General features: G+C 38.9%; 1 protein-coding gene across 1 annotated transcript in view; it reads left to right on the forward strand.

Moving 5' to 3' along the window:
• Positions 1 to 22,459, forward strand: part of veph1 (ventricular zone expressed PH domain-containing 1) — a 165,074-nt gene that overhangs the window by 111,884 nt on the left and 30,731 nt on the right. The window contains exons 9-11 of the mRNA XM_052018809.1: positions 3,661 to 3,870; positions 8,713 to 9,104; positions 20,546 to 20,685. Coding sequence (XP_051874769.1) covers positions 3,661 to 3,870; positions 8,713 to 9,104; positions 20,546 to 20,685 — 742 coding nt within the window. The remainder of the gene's footprint in view (positions 1 to 3,660; positions 3,871 to 8,712; positions 9,105 to 20,545; positions 20,686 to 22,459) is intronic.

The following is a 22,459-nucleotide window of genomic DNA, read 5'->3' on the forward strand; positions in this document are numbered from 1 at the left end:
ATTCACATGATGTTTTGATTAAGCAAATATTTTGATTTAGCATATAATAATGGTCATCTGCAATTCATATCGTGTGTGCTAAAATGAACCTAAATGTATGTGTACTGAATGATTATTAACCAGGATTTGTCAAAAGAATGTTATCATTAAAAAGGTGATTCTAGCCTTTACTACAGGAAGCTGAAGGGAATTGAGAGACTATCTTCCTAATCGTTTCAGTGTGATGGGAATTCAGATGATGTAGAATCTGTAAGGGTAGAGCTAAGGAATACTAAGGGACAGAAAACGTTAGTGGGAATTGTACACAGACCCCCAAACAGTAGTGGTGATGTTCGGGATGTTATTAAACAGGAAAGCAGAGATGTGTGCAATGAGGAAACTAGTGTAATCATAGGTGATTTTTAATCTACACTTAGGTTGTACTAAAGAAATTAGTAACACTTGCACCCCAGGAGAATCCCAGGAGGAATGATGAGATTGAAGGCGAATCGATCCCCTGGGCCTCAGAGTTTACATCCCAGGGTACTGAACAAAGAGGCCCTCGAAATGGTGGATGCATCGTTGATCATTTTCCAACATTCTTTAGTCTGCACCAGTCCTTACAAATTGAGGGTAGCTAAATGTTACCCCGCTATTTAAAAAAGGAGGGAGAGAGAAAACAAGGAATTATAGACAGATTAATCTGACATCAGAAGTGGGAAAATGTTAGTCCATTATTTAAGAGTATTTGGAAAGAGGTAACTGGAATGGTCAAGTCAGCATGGATTTACAAAAGGGCAATTATTGACAAATTTACTGAATTTTGTTTTTGAAGAGATAAATAGTAGGGTGGGAGAGTTAGTGGATATGGTGTGTTTGGAGTTGGGGAGGTTTTTGATTAGGTCCCACATAAGCAATGAGTGTGCAGAGTTAAGGTACATGGCATAGTGAACCGGTTGGCAGATAGGAAACAGTAGAAATAAACAGGTCCTTTTCTAAGTGACAGGCTGTTACTAGTGGGTTACCGAAGGGTTCAGTGCTTGGACCCAAGCTATTCACATTTATAATAATGACTCGGACAAGGATTTGAATGCTGGAGCAGGGATGTCTTGCTGCAATTGTACAGGGCCTTAGTGAGACCACAAGGTGCAGTTTTGGTCTCATCTAAAGAAAGATGCTCCTGCTATGGAGGGAGTGCAGAGAAGGTTCACCAAACAGATTCCTGGGATAGCAGGACCAATGTATGAAGAGGGATTAGGATGATTGAGCTTATGTTTGCTGGAGTTTGGAAGAATGAGAGGGATCCTCACTGAAACTTTTAAAATCCTCACAGGATCAGTGAAACTAGATATAGGATGGATGGATGACCCCGATGTTGGAGAATTCCAGAACCAACCGACACCCTGCCACTGTCTCTGCACCCCAATCTTCTGCCCTCCATTCAATTCCCTTAAGATATTTTCACAATGACTCGTGATTGAAGAGGAAAGGCCATTGTGCAAGTTGCCGTGTGTGGTGTCTATTCTGCATTGCACAACACTTGTATTTAAAAAAAGTATTTGAATATGTCTTCAATTTCCTGGCCAATCGACCTACTTTGGAAGTAGAAATATTAACATTCGTTGAGCCTTCATAGGTTATAGCAGAAAAGTTATTTGATTATTAAGGTGGTTAAATACCACTGTAGCCAGATAGGTCCAGGATCAGTCTCTGCTCAGAGTTGTTAACTGATCTGAGATGATTGATGGAAGGAATGCCATATTTGGTTCCTGTACTCTGTAATTCAGGGAATTTTGCTGCCCATTGCTCATGTGACCAAGGGTGGGTGCTGACGTCCCAACTTATTGACAAATTAAATGTTTAATTACCACTTATAATAACACTGGCACTATGGATTTTCTGGGAGGGTTTTTGCCACCACAGCTTTCTGGTTGTGACTAGCCAAATGAATGCATTAATTGTGCAGAGCTGGATACAGTGTGATTCCCTCTTCATGCTGCATAGATGTGCTGTCAATGCATGATCCTAACTGCTAATTCATGTCCTCTATTGATTAGCCTCCCAGTGTTTTGTGTTAATGTTGCACTTTTGCTGGTTCACATTTATCAAATAATTGTCCTCATGTTTAAAATCATGTTTGTAATCATTTTAGGGGGAAATTGGTTCCATTATTTATGTAAGGCTGAACATGAGAATAATCTCGGGGCTCTCTGCAATGATAATGCATTATAACATCTGTAACTTGGGCTTCTATCCCTTGAATGCAGAAGATTAAGAGGTGATCCAACAGAAGCATTTATAATTAAAGATTTTAATAGGGTTGATAAGAGAAATTATTTCCTCTGGTGGAGGAATCCAGGACAAGTGGGTATAATCCTTAAAAAGCTGTTGCTAGGTCAACAGCAATTCAGATCTGAGTAGATTTTTTTGTTTTTGGAGTGGATTTTTGTTTGACAAGCCTATAAGGGAATGTGGTGCAAGGAGAGGTAAACAGGATTAAAGTACAGATCGGCTATAATTTAACTGAGTTGTGCAACTTACTCTAGAGATTGAATGTTTCCTTTCCTGTTTCAGTGACTTACTAAACAGCTTAGATGGAAATGTCCCTTTTTAATTTTTTTTATTGTATCTGTTCATTATCACAAATATGCTGCACAATAGACAACACAAGCACCATTATAAATCTGTAATCCTGGAGAATTTAATTTTCAGCGTTCCAGTCAGCACATCCTGACGAATGTAATAGTTTGTCTTATGTTCAGTTGGGAATTTACTAGCAGACTTTAATGCCACATGTTTGAATCAGGCAAAAAACAGGCATTTTTTTTAATGACTAAAAACCCATAGATTAGTCATTCAGCTTAGTTGGATAACCTTTTGGGTTCCATAAACCCATATGTAGTTCCACAATTAGGACTCAGAAGAACTGGAAGCTGCTGTGGAAGTTGGCAAATATCTTTGTGGTTCAGTATTTCTGGTCAAAAGTACACATGCACATTCTCAGCAGATTAATACAACTATTTGATGGAAAAGCCTACCTTGGCTTAGTGGTAGCGTTCTAATCCCCAAGATGGAAGGTTGTAGTTTGGAGGGTTGGAGATGTGGACTTGAACCAAGCCCTTGTCCATCCTCTCAGGTGGATGAATAAGATCCTATGGACATTTTTTGAAGAAGATTTAGGGGAGTTTTTCCCCAACGTTCATGCCAAAATTTTTTTCCTTTATAGCACTCCATGTTGATAGGGATTATCTGTCAATATCACATTGTTATTGTGGGCCCTTGTTATGCATAAATTAAATAACTTTCTTACATTTAAAGCATTGGTTTAAAAAAATACATTATTTATTATCTCATCTAATATTTCCTGTTCCTTCATTCCTGTGAATGAATATAACACAATTCTGTGACTTCAGTTGTTTGAAATAGAAAGGACTCAATACTGTTTTCAAAATAATATAATCTTGAGAACCAAATTGGGTTATTAATCCATACTGGCTGTATTTTATCTACTAAGCAACTTCCAATTGATTGATTGTAAATTCACCTGTTATTCTAAAAGGAATCAAATAATCCAAAGTCCCAACATTTTTTTATTATTATGGCAATATAAAATTGTCAGCCCTCCAGGATAAAACCATAAGGATTAGTATAATGACTGCCCATTTCTTGTTATTTCTGCAGAATAGTGACTAATAGAGCAGGAGAACCTGTTGCAGATTCCCAAAGTGAAGAGGGTCTGATCAATGAAAATTCAGGAGTTCAGACACTCCAGATGAAGCGACGGGCTTTTGAGAAAAAGATGACGAATGAAAACAGTGCTTCAAGTCGTATACGTCGGTACAGCCTGGGCCAGGGGTCAAGGGAAGAATGGAAAGCAATGCGATTTAACAGGTGAAGATTTCAATATGGAAAAATCACTGATATTTTTATAATTTAATCCTAATCGTGTTGATAGATTTTGAATAGCGTGTGCAACAAAGTCGGGTATGAATGCAGGAATAAAGATAGAAAATATTACAAATAAATGGGTACATCTACATACTGAAATTGTGCTTGTGCATCAGTTGTTATGAACCTTTTTATTATTAAGAATACCAACTGGGGAAAACCAAACACTCACCGACTTCAGTGGAGTACTCCAGAGTTCTGCTTGCTAGTACAGATTAGGGTAATAATTATTGGAAGTTTCTTTTCAGTGAGGAATAAGTTATAATTTCAGTTAAATGTCTCTGGAGCATGGGAAGTAATTGGGAAAATGTGCTTGGTCATTTATATGTTGTTTGCAAATGAAGTGCACCTTTTTCTTGTTCTCTTTTCACTGTATTTAACATTGTTTGAGCTTGTGCTCTTAAGACCATGGATGTAGTATAAATGGCGAGTATTTTGCAGTTGTAGTGACAGTAAAACTGTCAGAATTTGGTGTCAATGCACAGCAAAACTGACCACAGCTTTTGGAGTAGCTTGACGCAGAAGTCCAGAGCTGTCTCCAGTGATTCACTGTACCGCACAGGGTACTATGTTTCCCAACTTTCTCCAGCAGAATCTTCAGAAATCAGGTGTAATCATTTTTTCTTAGCTGTAAAATGCTCAGAAGCTGTGATATATGAGATTGAGATTTTTTAATTGTTGGACAATTTCTTCCCCAGAGATGGCTGTATAACTATGCTTTGAAAATGCCATCCAAAATGCACAGGGGTTCTACCAAAAGAAAAATATAATAAAATGCTTCACGCAAAAGTTTTAATCATAAATTTATCAACATGCACAAAGCATGCCTTAGATGCCAGTAGTTTTGAGGATGCAGTACAGTAAAAATCTAAAAGGGTTTGTTTGCAATTCAAGCATATTGTGGACAACTTAGTGCAGGAGTAAACTAATTTTAAAATCAAGTTGGTCAAATTGCTGACTTTAAAAAAAACACAAATATCAGTTGAAACAAAACATTGCTAAATTTAATTGTATGCATTTGAAATGGTTCCATGGTGAGAGAGGATATTATGAAAGGTAATATTAAGAGAAGGGAAGGAGATAGAAGAGAAATAAAAGGACTCCTGAAGAATATAGCACCCAAGGTAGCAGCCAATAATGCTGAGGTAAAAATAGGGAATCAGAGGATCACAATTTTTTGTGGTTGGGGACAGGAGGAAGTAAGTGGGAGGGTAAAAACCATAGAGAGATTTAAGCAAAAGAATGGGAATTTTAAATAGGAAATATTAGGGTCAAAATGGTGCAGTGAAAACAATGATGGAAGAAAGGGACTTGCTGAGATGTCAGAGTTTACAATGAGCTGAAATTTGCAGAGGATGTAGGTTTGTAGACCAGGCTGATGAACATTAAATTTTAGAGTCTGGAACTAATAATTGTATGGCTGACAATTTTACCACAAACAGCTTGAGGTAGGACTAGATTCAGGCAATATCAAGAAGATAAGGAAACAGTCTTTGTGAGAGAGAGGATATGGCATCAAAAATGAAGTTTTGGGTCAGATACGATACTGAGGTTGTAGATGATCTTGCTTAGCCTGAAGCATTAGGCATAAAGTAACTTCCTGAAATGTGACGTTAATGGTGAGATTACACAGTTGTAGACTAAAGATGCTGCTTTTGATCTTTTCCAGATTTAGCTGGCGTAATTGTAATTTATCCATGACTGGAAACTGAAAGAATTAGTGGTAAAGTACAGTTTGCTGCAATCAGCATAAAAGAACTTGCATTTACCTGGTTCCTTTTACCAGTTCAAAAGGAGCCTCTGCATTTCAAAAGTACTTTGCTTGCTGTCACTGATGTAACATAGAGAACACTGCAGGCAGTCTCTAAAAGGGTCATCAACAGCCATGAGTTAAATTAATGTTATCGTGTTGTTGGTTGAGGAATAGATATTGAGCAATAAATCTGTTAAATATTGTATATTGTTCTTGTACACAGTACTTTGTGGAGTCCCAGTGGTTCTTCCTTGGCTCCCTCCTATTTCTCATCTCCATGATGCTCCAGAGAGGCAGCATTGAAAAATATAGGATAATTTCCCATGCAGAAGACAGTCTGCTCAGTTCAGACACAGATCTGAATTCATGAGCACAGGTTGAACTCTAGCCACTGGGTGGAATACTCAGCATGGAGTCCGAAATGGCAACGCAGACTTCCTCATATTTTCCAGTACTTTGGATGGGATATCTGCAGCCAAGCTTGGGCCAGGTGGTGAACCCCTTGAAATAAATGCAAAGGAATGGCCACTGAGAAATGTAAAAAACCCCAAAGTATTCAAAAAATAAAAATATAGTAACAATTATAATTAAATTTCTATAAGCAATTAAAACACTCACACATATTGAAAGCAAATTATTTATACTAATTGAACTAAATCTATAAAATTAAGCTAAATGTGTTTCTCTAGTGTTTTGATATTTTATATAAATTTAAATGTTTAATTGTGTTTTTATTTGCTGATGGTTTCAGAGTGATCTGTGAGTGTCTTTGACATATCTAAACATTACAACTATTAAATTTAAATTACAGCCAGTGAGCCTGGGATAGGGACTCGCTTGCTGTTGAGGCTCTCTGGGAGCACAGCCGACTTCCTTACACAGTGCACTGTCCCTGTTAGTTGGAAACTGGGCTCTCAGCAGAAAATTGCACCCAGGGCCACACTGGAAGAAACAGTATAGTCCAAGGGCAGGTGACAAGCAAAATTAGGTAGCTTGCCAATCAGCAGAGATTTGGCTCATTATATATACAAGGGAATTACAATCTAGACACAAAATATTAAATCTTTAGCATCATTAGGTTTGCTTAGTTGTAATTATGGCTTAATATATCATTAAAAATTCACTGACTTCATGCAAATAATGCATGATCTGAAACCTAGCTGTGTTCTTTGGCTTGCCCTGCATTGATGCAGCAAGGATTACCCTCTTCATACCCAAGTGTGCAGTGCCACTTCTTTTGTTCACGATGCCTTGGGTGCATTATCCATTACTGGTTTAATAAGCTTTTCCCAGTGCAGAATATCTTTTTAGGCCCTTAATCCCTTGTCATTCCTAAATTCTGTTTGAGAAGGCCACAAACAAACACAGTCTCTGGAGGCGCACTTGTATCACTGACTGAAACCTGGGCTATTTCTGCTAAAACAGGCGTGCTTGGAAATAGCAAAATTACTGTCAGTTTCACTGGAACAAAGACAAACGCTACTAGTTTTACTGTCATTACTACCGCAAAATCTGTGCCTTAGTCATTTTGGCAAATCTCACACTGCTCCTTATGTGTGACCATTCCAAGATCATTTTTGTGGGCAAGAAATAATGTTCTTTTGCTTTGGAAACATAGTTTTTAATGAATTTTAGGTTTGTGTATTAATGTGCAATTAGCTACACTGGATAGACGAGGTCTAGACGTTAATCTCCAAATGCTTAAAAGGTTTATATACTATAAATGTATCCAGAAACAGATCCAAATAACCATGTGAAAATATTTGAAACTGCATGGTTTGCATGTAATGACAGCTAAAGGAATTTTTATAGTAATTAGCAGGGGAAAAAAAAGTCCAAAAATTTATGAACCTACTTCAGATAATTGCTTAAAAGTAGTTGTTTATCTTTTGACATAAGCAATCTTTTCTTCATCCCTTCACAGAAGTACTCCTCTCAGCATGTATTCAAATATACATACAATATTACTGCAAATTTTGCAGGTGGTAATAATTGAATTGAAGTAGTACATTAATAAATGAAAATGGTTAAACTATAGCATGGCCTGGTATGATTGCCATTATTGGCCAATTACTCCATTATTTTTGTATGCTGCAACCAGCAGAATAGTAAAACCTAGAAGTTCCATTGTTCCCGTGAAAGCCGAGGCAAAATCCCACAAATTGTCAATGCATTTGATTTTGGCGCAATTAATTGAGGGGGGAATTTTGGTCACAATGTTAGAAGTAGTTCTGTCCTTTTTATTTGGAGAGTATAATAGATCATCTGCCCGTTGATGAAAATGTTTACATTCAGTAGAGGTTAATCATGAATATCAAGAAGAAAAAAAATCACTAGACTTCGGTTAAGTATTGGTCGCATTGCTACTGAACATGGTCATAACATGACAAAAATCCCACCTCACTAATGGTGGAAAAGGAATAGAGTTCACTTTACATATAGGCAGGAAAATATAATGTGGTGACCCACCCCTATTCTCTTCTTAGCGTCTCTCAAAACAAATTATTGGAGAACTGTAAATTCTCTATCATCAAGTGAGAAGTATCTTGTGTCACAGAAAGCGTAATATTAGGCTGAGACCCGAGTCCTAGCACACTCCGTAAGACCATAAAATATAGGAACAGAATTAAGCCATTCAGCTCATAGAGTCTGCTCTGACATCCAATCAAGGCTGATTTTTATTTTTCCAACCTCATTTTCCGACCTTCTCTCCATAACTCTTAACCCCTTTACCAATCAAGAACCCATCAACTTCTGCCTTGATCAACTTGCCAATGACTTGGCCTCCACCACCCTCTGTGGCACTGAATTCACCAACCTCTGGCTGAAGAAATTCCTCTGGAGTTCCTCACTCCTTCTGAAGTTAAAAGACGAGTACAAAAGTGCGCCACTGATTTCCATGACTTTGGTGTAATTTACTCCTTACTTTATTGAGAAGTCTGTCGCTAATTAATCAGAAATCTTATATTGTGGAGTCACGTGAAGTTTTCATGTTTAGCTAAATACTATGTTCAATCTCTTTAAAATGACAGGTCCAAAAGTCTCGCTCTTCATGCAATGCACACAAAGTCATCAAGTTCTGAATATGATGAGGGAGAAAATGGAGACATTAAAACAGCCATCACATTTTCAGACAGATCACTCAGTGAAGGCAGTGTCAAACAGCTTTTGTGTCAAGAACTTGATGAACATAAACACCAGTTGCATTCTCTGTCTCACTGCAATATTGCCTCAAAAGAATCAAGAAGTTCCTGTGGTACTGTTAAGGACAATAATAAACGAGGTAGTGCAGAAAACCTGGCGCATCACTTGGAAGCACAGGATCAACTCTATCTGTATCTCAAAGGAAATATCAATGATGTAAAGACATTTTTTTCTGAAATGGTGAGGAGAATCCCTGTCCCAGATGAGTGTATTATTGAAGGTAAGACAATGAAAATAATGATGTATTTTAATAGTATGCAACTGATCTTGATTCAGAAGAAGTCAGCTCAGGCTACAAACTTGAACTAAAATTCAAATATTAGAGGAGTGTTATATTGTCAGGGGTGCTGCCCTTTAAAGCATCTGCCCTGAGATGTTTTGGGGCACAATATGAATAAAGATGTTCAACTTCTCTTTACACATATCAGTGGTGTTAATGATTCTCTTTTGATTTTTTTTTGCAGAAATTAGTTACCTAACTGTTTCTGCTTAAAATATCAGCTCTTGAATTCAGGTACTTAAAATTATGAAAGCTACCAAAAGGTTTATTCAAACAGGCCTTTGAAGTTATACTGACAGCAAAATGAGAGGATAATAATATAAGCTTAATAACAATAAATTTTGGATCTACTTCAATTCCCTTGGGTTCTCTGGAGCTCGATTTTTCCCATAAATGATCCTTGCATCTAGCCTTAAAAATGCCCACGATGCCCAAATTGATTCACATATTTGTGCAAGTAAAAATTTGCTGTCATCCAACCTGAATGTTGTGCCTAAAAATTCAGTCACATTGGAATTTAGAATGCAGTCTGCATGCAACACACGCTGCAGTCACCTCAAGAGCCTGGTGGTAAAGCTATGCTTTTGGTTCTGGTTTATGTGACACAGTGATTCCATAACCTGCATCACTCATTACCCACCAATTACCCAGAATTGGTCTTCATCCAGTGAGTGCAGTTTTGCTCTGAATCAGAAGGTTATCAAGTCTCATCCAGGACAATGTTGTTGGTTCACTGTGGTGTTTCTATCCCATCCATCTTCTTAGCAGGTAAATGGAGCAAGGTATTATTTTTATTATAATATTCTAATATTATTCAAACAATCTTGTAACTGATAGCCAGGCCAAAATTTATTACCAGAAAAGATTAACCAGACATCCATTTCATTGGTATATATGGGGCTTAGTTGTGTGCAAATTGGTTGTTGTGCTTCCACGTAAAATGATAATGACTTTGACTCAGAAGTAGCTAATTGATTGTAAAGCATTTTGAAACTTTTCAAGGATCTGAAATACATGGCAGTTTTTTTTCTTTGTAGGAGGACAAGCTAAGAAACATAAACTGCCTCTTGTTCTCAGTTAGTGTCCCCCCCTACTCTCTTTCTCAGTGGGGGTAGCACACACAGTTATATTAGACTCATACCTCACGTCAGTCTGTTGGCTTGGAATCAAAACAACTGTTTTTGATGTGATTCTCCTTGTTGTAGCCAATTTAGTTAGTCCTGTAAATATGTTGTTGATTTACCACTATTGTGGAATTTGGGAGAGTATAACAAGAGTTGATCTGATTGTTTATTTTTAAAGATCATACTTGTTACAAGAAAGAACTTTCAATTCACAAGCTGGATCGGTGATTCGCATGCAGATTTTCGTAGTGTAGCGGTTAGCGTAACACTATTACAGCGCCAGAGACCCGGGGTCAATTCCGGCCACTGTCTGTAAGGAGTTTGTACATTCTCTCCGTGTCTGCGTGGGTTTCCTCCAGGTGCTCCGGTTTCCTCCCACATGCCAAAGACGTACGGGTTAGGAAGTTGCGGGCATGCTATGTTGGCACCGGAAGCATGGCGACTTGCAGGCTGCCCCCATAACATTCTACGCAAAGATGCATTTCACTGTGTGTTTCGATGTACGTGTGACTAATAAAGAAATCTTGTCTTATTTCAGTGATAGAAGATAAGTTTTCGTTCATTATTCCACATAGAAAGCTCCTGATTCACCCCTTGAGCCTTCTTTGTCTTCCTTTCAGTTATTAAATGTTCCTCTCTTCTTTATAGCACTAGCCCAGGGCCTTCAAGAGAGGGGAATATAATTGAAGGATAAAAATTGAAAGCAAACATTTCTGGACTACTTGTTAATGTGCCCATCTGTCATACTCTCAATATGGATTCAATGTTTAGGTATTCCAGCACTCAAAGGGTAGTATTTTAGTCCCCAGTTAGGAAATTGTGATGAAGGAATTCTTTTACTAACTGTGAATGATGTATGCCTGAACTTTGTTTATCTTTGAACCACAGGCAAATGAGCTGACTGCACTGCTTGAGCTAGGCACCATATCAAAACATGCACCATATGATATTTGACTTTTGTTGTAATTGAGTTATTTGCTGTAGGAGTAAATTCCACACAATAAACAATTATTTTTCCAGATGATGCACGGTTTCGGCAACAAGACAAATGTGAGTACAGGAATAGGCTATTTGCTCCCCAGAGTCTCTCCTACCATTCAATGACATAATGGATGTTTTTTGTACCAGCCTTTTCCTCATCCCTTCCTTCTCTTAGTTGTCAAAAATCTTTCAATCTTAGCTTTAAAAATTAACAATTGGCCTAGCATCAATTCCCTTTTGCTGAAGAGGGTTGTAAACAAACTTCACTCCTGAAGGTCCTACCTCTAATAACTGAGGCACCAATGCCTAGTTGTAGAGTTCCAACCATCATCTTACCTATCCTTCTGTTCCCTTTTTCTTGAAAAGTTTTAATCAAATCTCCTCTCAATGTTCTAAATTGCAGGGACTGCAGCTCTTCTGTATTATTAATAATTTCTTCATAATTTAATCCTTGCAGGTTCTAGACCCCACTCAATAAATTCTTCCTAAGGTGTGGTGCCCAGACTAGGCACAAGACCTCAGATGAGATCTAACCAGATCTGTAGCATAACTACCACCCCCTTGCTTTTCGGTCCTTGACATATAAAGGTCGTACATCAACAATCACTGGCCTACTCCTTGGTCTAGTTTCCTGTGTTCTTACGTACTGATGTTATTGCCAACATCTTCCACATTACTGATAGGAGCTTTGGGATTTGTACGCAAACGCAGAATTGATGTCGGGGATTTGCAGTGATTTTCACATATCTGCTCTGTTGGGTGCCCACTGACAGACCACACATTTCCAGAGACTCCATACCACTAACGGTTGAGAATTGCTCAAACAGCCTGGACCAATTTGATTTCAATGGGGATAACCTACTGCAAGGAACTAGGATGAGTATCAACATGTTTAGGCATTTTTAAATGTTTCAGTTTATTTCAACATTTTTCAGTATTTTGGTTTTCTGTATTTTTACTTTTTTAACTTAATGGCTTGAATAATTTTGAATGTTCCTGAGTGTCAAGGACAATCAGAAATTTTCCTTGGCAGGTTCAACAATTGGTAAAGCAAGAGGAAGTTTCTTTGCCAGCCAAAGACTTTTTTTTAGTCTTTTTATGTATGGGACTTTTTCTGGCCCACCCAATTAGCAGCATTATGTTCTGCAAGGACCTGATCCCAGACAGGTCCTCACCATTTAGGACCAGGAATTACCCCTTGTACCAAGTAACAAATTAGCAGATGTTTGGAAGAAGAAGATTTCATCTGAGAATGATTGCAAGAAGACATATGTTTATCATTGGACATTTTATGCTTGGCTAAGCTTCATCAAGGAGGCGTTAGATCTGCTGACCACCAGATCAGGAAGAGCAGAGCCAATGACTGCAAAAGTCCCACCAACCTTAAAGGTTTATTCTTCAGTCTCTTTCTGGGTATTTATGTCAAATGCCAGTCAATCTGTCCTGTAGAGGCAAGTATTGGATTGGTTGATTTTTCTAGGAACATTGTCCTTGATATTCTATCACATAGTGCAACAATTTTAGGGCATGGGAGACTAGTGCAGCAGCAGGACTGCACAACAGATGAGGCCTCCTTTGAACCATGGACTTGGACACTCTGATCCCTCTCCATCCCAGAGCTCTGCAGCATCTTACCATTTAGATAATGTGCTTTATTTCTACTTTTCCTGCCAAAATGGATAATTTCACAATCTCTCACAATATTTGCCAGATTTTTGCCCACTCACTTGTCTAAATTCTTCCTTATGTGCTCCCACAATTTATTTTCCTACCTATATTTGTGACCTTACAAAGTTAGCAAGCATACCTTTAATGCCCTCATCCAAGTCATGTACAAGATGAGGCTCCAGCCGCCGATCCTGTGGTGCACTATTCATTACATCTTATGAAAAAGACCCATTTATGCCTACTGTCTGCTTCCTGTTAGCCAGCCAACATGATGCACATCAATATATTATCTTCTAAACCATACACTTATACTGTATGTTCCACAGCAACCTTCGGTATGGCACCTTCTCAAATGCCTCTGGGAATCTAAGTATAGTATATCCATTGATTCCTCTTTATCCACAGCATATATTACTGTACTGTACGGCGAGGACTGCTGCACACAAGTCGTGAGCTTGATCTGCACAAGAAATCGAGGTAGGACCTTCGGAAAGCTATCAGGGATACCAAGAGGCAGTGCCGACTCAAAATAGAGTCTCTGACCAGCTGTCAGTTATGGCAGGGCTTACATGCCATAACATGCTACAAGGCGAAGTCAGGCTGCGTAGTTAACAACAACACATCCCTACCTGATGAATTTAATGCATTCTATGCGCATTTTGAACAGAAGGGAAGTGGATTGTCACCATCCACCCTGGCAGCCTCCACTGCAGCTGAACCTGTGATCACAGTTGAGGAAGTAAGATCAGTCTTTCAGAGAGTGAACACGAGGAAAGCACCTGGCCCAGATGGTGTCCCGGGCCGTGTGTTCAGATCTTGTGCTGATCTACTGGCAGAAGTATTTACGGACATATTCAACCTCTCCCTGCTTCAATCTCAGGTTCCCACCTGTTTTAAGAAGACCACTATCATCCCGGTACCAAAGAAAAGCAAGGTAATATGCCTCAATGACTACCGACCAGTGGCTCTGACATCCACCATCATGAAGTGCTTTAAGAGGTTGGTCTTGGCACGGATCAACTCAAGCCTCCCGGCAACCTAGACCCACTGCAATTCGCCTATCGCCGAAACAAGTCCACAGCAAATGCCATTTCCCTGGCCCTACACTTAGCTCTGGAGCATCTAGACAGTAAAGACACCTATGTTAGACTATTGTTTATTGACTACAGCTCTGACTTCAATACAATAATCCCAAGCAAGCTTGTCACCAAACTCCGAGACCTAGGACTAAACACCTCCCTTTCTAACTGGATCCTTGACTTTCTAACAAACAGACCACAATCAGTGAGGATAGGCAGCAATACCTCCAGCATGATTATTCTTAACACTGGTGCCCCACAAGGCTACATCCTCAGCCCTCTACTCCGTATACACTCATGACTGTGTGGCCAGATTCTGCTCTAACTCCATCTACAAGTTTGCAGATGATACCACCATTGTAGGCCGTATCTCAAACAGCGATGAGTCGGAGTACAGGAAGGAGATAGAGAGCTTAGTGGAATGGTGTCGTGACAACAACCTTTCCCTCAATGTCAACAAAACAAAAGAGCTGGTTGTTGACTTCAGGAAAGGGGGTGGTGTACATGCACCTGTCTACATCAATAGCACTGAGGTCGAGAGGGTTGAGAGCTTCAAGTTCCTGGGAGTGAATATCACCAACAGCCTGTCCTGGTCAAATCATGTAGATGCCACGGCCAAGAAAGCTCACCAGCGCCTCTACTTCCTCAGGAGGCTAAAGAGATTTGGTTTGTCCCCTTTGACTCTCACCAACTTTTACTGATGCACCATAGAAAGCATCCTACCTGGATGTATCACAGCTTGGTACGGCAACTGCTCTGCCCAGGACTGCAAGAAACTGCAGAGAGTTGTGGACACAGCCCAGCGCATCACGGACACCAGCCTCCCCTCCTTGGACTCTGTCTTTACCTCTCGTTGTCTTGGTGAAGCAGCCAGCATAGTCAAAGACCCCACCCACCCGGGACATTCTCTTTTCTCTCCTCTTCCATCGGGTGGAAGATACAGGAGCCTGAGGGCACATACCACCAGACTTAAAGACAACTTCTACCCCACTGTGATAAGACTATTGAACAGTTCCCTTATACAATGAGATGGACTATGACCTCATGATCTACCTTGTTGTGACCTTGCACCTTATTGCACTGCGCTTTCTCTGTAGCTGTGACACTTTACTCTGTACTGTTACTGTTTTTACCTGTACTACATCAATGTACTCTGTACTAACTCAATGTAACTGCACTGTGTAATGAATTGACCTGTACGATCAGTATGCAAGACAAGTTTTTCACTGTACCTCGGTACAAGTGACAATAATAAACCAATACCAATACTTCTTCAAGGAACGGCAACAAGTTGGTCAAACGTGATTTCCCTTTCACAAAATCAAGTTGACTTTGCCTGATTATCTTAAATTTTTCTAGTCTCCTGTTATAACATCTCTAATAAAAGAAAAAAAAATAGAAAAATAGATACATTCCTCTTCCCCACCACCCCCACCACCCCCCCCCCCCCCCACGAGAGACTTTAGGCTAATTTGCCCATAGTTTCTTGAATAAAGGAGTTACATCCTCTGTTTTCCTTTGCAATGGAGCCTTCCACAAATGATATTGCTTTGATAAAGGAAACAAGCCATCTAGCAAGTATTCTTTAATTTTTTGGGGAGGTATGTAAAAAAGAGGTGAAATAATATTAAGAGGTGATCTACTTTGTTCCAACCCAAAAAATCAATATATCCAAGTGAGAAGGAATCTAGAATTGCCTGTATGTAAGTAAACATTATGATCCTCTACTGCTTGGTGTAGACCTGGGTTATATTTTGGGTTGTTGCTGCTTCCAGTAATCAGTGAAGCATTTAAAAAAACAGATTACTCTTCCAAAAAAAATCCCCCACAAGCCCAATTTTTGGATCACCTTCTAATAATAGAAATGTGAAATTCAATTTAGATGTCATGGAAAATTCTACTTGCTTTTGGGAAGCACTGGCTCTACGTTTGAAAATGGGTCTACTCAAGGGAAAATTACTAATATTGGCTCTGAACTCAGCTCATTAAGGCATAATTTCAAAGTATCCAAAATGTTACAATACATGTATTCATTCAATTTAAAACCTTATTTAAGCAGATGTGTCAAAATTCTGTTTTAAGAAATGGATCACAGTTCAGTAGCCATATATGTATGCTTGCCCAGACAAATTAACTTTACAAATAAGTTTTACATTACAAATTCAATTAGAGGTAAGTTGGCAAATATTAAATATTTATTTAGAATAAAAATAAACTGAGAATGTGGTTTTAAATCAGTCCCTGATTATACATAATTACACTGAAAATAATAATTGAAATGTCAAATCATATGGAAAATACTGAAAAATAAAAGGAGGTCTCTGGATTCCACTGAATGAAGAAAATAATTGAACATTCTGAATGGAGACCTGGAAGTATGTCCCCTGTTCTATGGGCTAAATAGACTAAATGTACACTGACATGTCATGAAATTTGTTGTTTTGCAGCAGCAGTACAGAACAAGACAAAAAAAAAATAGTGCAAGACAAAAATTTTTGTAACATAGCAATTTTTGTCTTGCACTATACTGCTGCCGCAAAACAAATTTTACGATATATGTCAATGATAATAAATCTGATTCTGATGTTGAACTCTGCACCTGAAACTGTTCCATTGATTCTAACATCACCACATTTCAAAAGCAGAGTACAATATGATACTGCATTGGATAATACCATAGTAAACAAATTTTCTATCCCCTTGTTTCACGACCTGGTCTGTTTCATTATCAGGTGCTAGTTAAGACCATGAATAATATTTATATGTAATGTTGTCTCTAGCTTTGATTCCTTTGTTTGAAATGGCAATGTGTTCAGGCAAACAATCAATCCATATTCAATGGATGTGACACTTAAACAAATGACCATAAAGAAAGAAAATAAAATTCTTCCAGTATATTGACAATTTTAATAATCCAGATCAATGAAGTATTTTTGAGATGTTTTTAATTCATAATGTACGAAATGTGGCAGTGAATTTGTTCACAGTAAGATCCTGCAAAGAGGTAACTATCACTTAATTTGTGTTCAATTCTGTTGGTTGAGGGATAAATGTTGTGCTGCTCTTCAGAGCAATGCAATAGGATGTTTAGCAAAGGGCAAATTCAACTTTGGATCAGCATCTCCTTCAAAAGAATGTACCTCTGACAGTGCAGCACTCCTCAGCATTGAGTAGTCAGCATGGAACATGTGCTCAAGTCTCCGAGTGGGATTGAAACTACAACTTTCTGACTCCATTCTAATGAGGGTAATACTGATACATATGATATTGGTCAGATAACTTGCACAATAAGCTCAGTCATTGTTTCGACCATGTTAATTTGTTGTTCCGCTCAGTGAGTGATCAATTATAGACTCATACAGTTACACAGCACAGAAATTGGTCCTCGGCACAAACCGTCGATGCCAACCAAGTTATGACTATAATTTTAATGGATTGGTTATATGAGTGGGTTAACTAATTTGTCTGGGGGTTGTTGATTAGCATTTACTTAACAGTGAGGTAGCTGCAGATAGTGGATCAATGCAATTTTAATTAAATGAAGATATTTGTGATGTGTTGTTTGTTGATGAGCATTTGGTAATATCCACCATGTATGCTTCCACTTACCAATGTTTTGTCAGGACTAATCCCCATTGTGTGTCATTAGGATGCCATGCTTCCGAACATGAGTAACTAGTTTTGGAGTTTAGTCAGCATTGCGATATGGCATTCATTGTTTTATCATCCTCTGTATCTAATATCTGTCTCTCTTTCTCACATAATTGAGTATGATTCCAGCTAAAGAATTCTTATCTGCCCAAGTGATTTTACAGAGTTGTACCACTGAAATATATTTGAATGCACAGACTGAGATTTGCCTAGAAAGTATCTATGTTTTAAAACCATGGCAAGGACATTGTGGTGGTAATGGTGCCAAAACCACCAGAGGTTATTACTCACTTTTGGGATTCGATGCCAAAGTTATGGTCAATGATTCACTATGCATCTGGATAATACTTTTCAGCCATCTCGGAACTCCCAGAACTGGAGTAGAAACAAGTCTTCCTTAACCTCTATAAACTGCTAAAGAGAAAGGGACAGTGCATGTGCATGAAACACTTTGGAAATTTCCAATGTTCAAATTAACACGGAAACCAACAATGAAGTGTGAACTTGAGGGGAATTCCCTGCTACTTTCAATAGTAAATTTGCCCAAACAAGTCTGAGGTTAGAGTGCTTTTGCATATGGAAGAAGATTTTTACTGGAATATTTTTGCACAAATAGCAGATTTTAAAATAGCATGTTAAATTTAAATCACTTTTAAATAAATCTATATTTACATGATATTGGAGAAATTAAAAAAGTTTCTTAAAGTTTTTGTCTAAGCAGCTGGGGCCAAGTCTGAGGGGGTGTTCTATCCTCTTATTTCCTTCTAACTTTTGTGGCTAGGTCTAATCTTGGCATCCATAGTAATGTCATTTTCATAGCTACAGAAAGCAGCAATGCAGAAGAGCCCACTATTCAAAAAGTAATGCAGCATTTTGTCCAAGTCTTTGCATGGTGGATTGTTGAAGATAAAGTGTATAATTTTTTTATCATTGTCCAAGCCTTGTAGATAAACAGTAATTTTCTAAAAAAATTTCTTCCATTCTACCGTGCAGGCAGGGTAGTGTAGCAGTTAGTGTAACGCTTTACAGTGCCAGTGACTCGGGTTCAATTCCGGCCACTGTCTATAAGGAGTTTGTACTTTCTCCCCGTGTCTGCATGGTTTCCAGTTTCCTCCCACCTTCCAAAAGACGTACAGGTTAGGAAGTTGTGGGCATGCTATGTTGGTGCCAGAAACGTGTCGACACTTGCAGGCTGGCTCCAGAACACTCTACACAAAAGATGCATTTCACTCTGTGTTTCAATGTACATGTGACTAATAAAGATACCTTATCCATGGTGCAGAGTACAATACAGCTAATTTTGCCTTTGTAATTGTGTAAAGCAACTGATGCCAAAGCAGCAACTGTTTTACCAAACTCCTTGCCTTTTTACATCCATTTACTCTGTGCGGAAAAGGTTCACCAGGATGCTGCCTGGATTAGAGAGTATTAGTTATTAGGAGAGGCTGGACAAACTTGGGTTGTTTTCTTGTGGAGTATAAGAGGCGGAGGGGCAACCAGATAGAAGTATACAAAATTATGAGAGGCATAGATAGGGTAGACAGTCAAAGTCTTTCTCCCAGGGTAGAAATGTCATATACCAGAGGAAATAGGTTTGAGGTGAGAGGGGGAACGTTTAAAGGGGATGTGCGGGGTAAATTTTTTGTACCACAGGCAGTGGTAGGTGTCTGGATTGCACTGCCAGGGGTGGTAGCGGAGGCAGATATGAATGAGGCATTTAATGGTTCAGGGGTCGTGGTGGAAGCAGAATCAACAGTAGCGTTTAAGAGGTATTTAGGGGGGTGTATGAAAATTCAGGGAATGGAGGGATATGGATCATGTGCTTGCAGATAGGTTTACCTTAATGTGGCATCATACTTACCACAGACAATGTGGGCCAAAGGGCCTATTCGTGTGCTGTACTGTTCTAGGTTGTGTGTGTAACGCTCAAGACAAAAAACTACCCAGGTTTGTCACAAGTGGTAGCGATAGCAGGGAGAATCAGCAAGCTGCCTGTTTGAATGCATTTTAAATTTAATTGATGCATTTAAGTCCACATCTCAAATGATTTGTAGCTTTTCAAAAAAAGATTCTGGAACATCTCATAAATATTTTACAATTAAAACAAAATGAAACAAATTAGAATTCTCTGCTGATCTTTCCATAATATCCTGCATACGGTACGTTTTTGAAAGGAAATTCTGTCGCTGTTTCTGCATGCATACAAGTCCTAGTTGAGCTAAGCCACAGGCGGAGACTGCCAGCTGTCACTCAGCTCCACATTGTTGTTTCAGGCCTCTACAAACTAATGACTGTGTACAAACGGCCTTGGAGACAGAACTGATTTTTCAGTGCTATGAAGGCACCCAAGATTCTCAGAATTAATTGTTCAGACCTGTGAGTGTAGAGAAGGTTGAAGGGCATGAAAGGCAATTGGGCTGGAAATCTAAAGTGGAAAGCTTCTGAAACCAATCACCAAAAGTCAGGTCCAGTTAACAAAAGTGATTGAATGGATGACTTTGGAATTTAAGACATTCCTGAAGCAACAAAGAGCACTCAGACCTGCTGCCTAAATGGCAAGTTTAAAAAAATCTTTGAAAACCTGCTTTGAAGGGAAAAGAACCCACAAAACGTACCTTTCTGGTACTACCAGGAGAAAAAAAATGGCGCAGTGACGTCCTGTGGAGAGTGGGAATCAATATTTAAACTAGCAAGAAGCAAACAAGTTGTACTTTCCTCACCAAATATAATCTAAGATAGTGCAGGTATTTTAAATCAAAGACTAGGTGCTGTTATTTCTCAACCTGAACATTGCTCACTTTCAATTGTTTTAATAGTTTTCAGCTCACCAAAATACTCAAGCGAAAAGTTCTATCACTTTCCCATTGTTTCTTTGTAGATTCCATTAGTGGATGTGTAGCAAAGCTACTCTTCAGCTGTCCACAGAAAGGATTTTACTGCCTGTATAGCAAATCCAACTTCATCCTCAGCACTGATCAGCCTCAACTTTGGATCTACATCATGTTCCTTTCCCAACAGGTAAATACCTTTTAGTTGTTTTGTGTCAGCTTCGTTGAACTCCTTGAAGTAGTAATGGATAGTGCAGTAGATTCAAATTTGCCTTTGATATAATGCATTTTCGGAGATTAGGTCAGAACACGAGGAGGAAAAGAGGCAGAAAGAGATAGCAAGCTGGATACAAACCAGAAAGCAGAGTAGAGGTTGAAAGTAGTTATCAAAGAGGGCAAGTTTTTGAACTGAAGCTCCACAAGTATCAGTCAGCAATATCTGACCCCTTATTTGTGTATCATATGAATTAATTCATCTTCATAGTAGCAAAATTCCCTCACCGATAAACACTGAATTTGAGTGTTCTTATGTTCAGCAGGTATGCCCTGTGTCTTAAACAGCAGTCTATCTTGCTCAATAAATACAAATTCATGTCCAAATATGTTAATTACATTGTATAATACCTTTGGTGTTATGAAATTGTACCTTATCCATCTAACAACGTGCTAGTAAATCTGTAAAAATGAGAAAATTATGCATGATTACCCATGTACCTATTCCATTAAAACATTACCAAAGTCTGATCTGCCAATTAATTAAAATTCAATCAGTTCAGTTCCTCCAGTGTTGTGTGTTGCTCCAGATTTCCAGCATCAGCACTCTGTGTCTCCAATTAGTTCATAGTTTTTGTACTTGACAGACCTTAGTGACAAGGTGTCTTTTTTTTTAATTTCCTTCTTATTATTCTTTATACTTCATTGCATAGCATATGCACATGATAGACATTTAAATCCTTGAAGTTTTTTTCCACAAGAACACAAAAATAGTGGAGCAGGAGTAGGCCATCAAGCTCTTGAAGCTTGCCCCAACATTTAATGTGATTATAGCTGATCTATGCTGGCCTCAAATCCTCTTCTGCACCATTTCTCCATACCCCTCTATTCCTCAACATATTAAATATTTATCCACCTCCATTCTAAATATTTCCAATGATCCAGCTTCCACCACCTACCAGGGCAGAGAATTCCAGAGATTCACCATCCTCTGAGAGAAGAAAAAAATCTGTGTACCTCAGTTTTAAATGCCCGGCCAAGACACAAGAAATTCTGCAGATGCTGGGTGTATCTGGAGCAATGCACAAAACGTGCTGGAGGAACTCAGCAGGTCAGGCAGCATCCATGGAGGGAAATAAACAGTCGATGTTTTGGGCTGGGACCCTTCATCGGGACTGAAAAGGAAGAGGGCAGAAGCCAGAATAAGGTGATGGGGGGAGGGGGAGGAGTACACACAGGCAGGGGATACGTGAGATCAGGTGATAGGAGAGTCCAGGTGAGGGGTGAAGGTGGTGGGGGAGGGGGAGAAGATGTAATAAACTGAGAAGTGATAGGTAGAAGAGACCGATGCCTGGCCCTTATGTAATTATGTCCCCTTGTTTGAGAATCTTCTACTAGTGAAAACATCTCAACATCTACTCTGTCAAGCCCCTTTGGGATCTTATATGTTTGCATAAGGTCACCTCTCATTCTTCTAAACTCCAAGGAGTACCGGTCTGAGAGATTATCTGGGCTCTTAATAGGACAACCCTCTCATCCCAAGAATTAGCCTGGTTAATATCTGTTGTACTGCCTCCAATGCTACTATATATTTTTTGGGGGGTTAAGGGGGCCAAAACTGTACACAGTACTCCACATGAGGCTTCACCAACACCCTGTACAATTACAACAAAATCTTCCTATTTTTGAACTCCAACCCCTTTGCAATTTAGGCTAGAATCCCATTTGCCTTCTTAACTACTTATTCAACC

Source organism: Pristis pectinata, chromosome 6, assembly GCF_009764475.1.
Source record: "Pristis pectinata isolate sPriPec2 chromosome 6, sPriPec2.1.pri, whole genome shotgun sequence".
In the NCBI taxonomy this organism is placed as follows: domain Eukaryota; kingdom Metazoa; phylum Chordata; class Chondrichthyes; order Rhinopristiformes; family Pristidae; genus Pristis; species Pristis pectinata.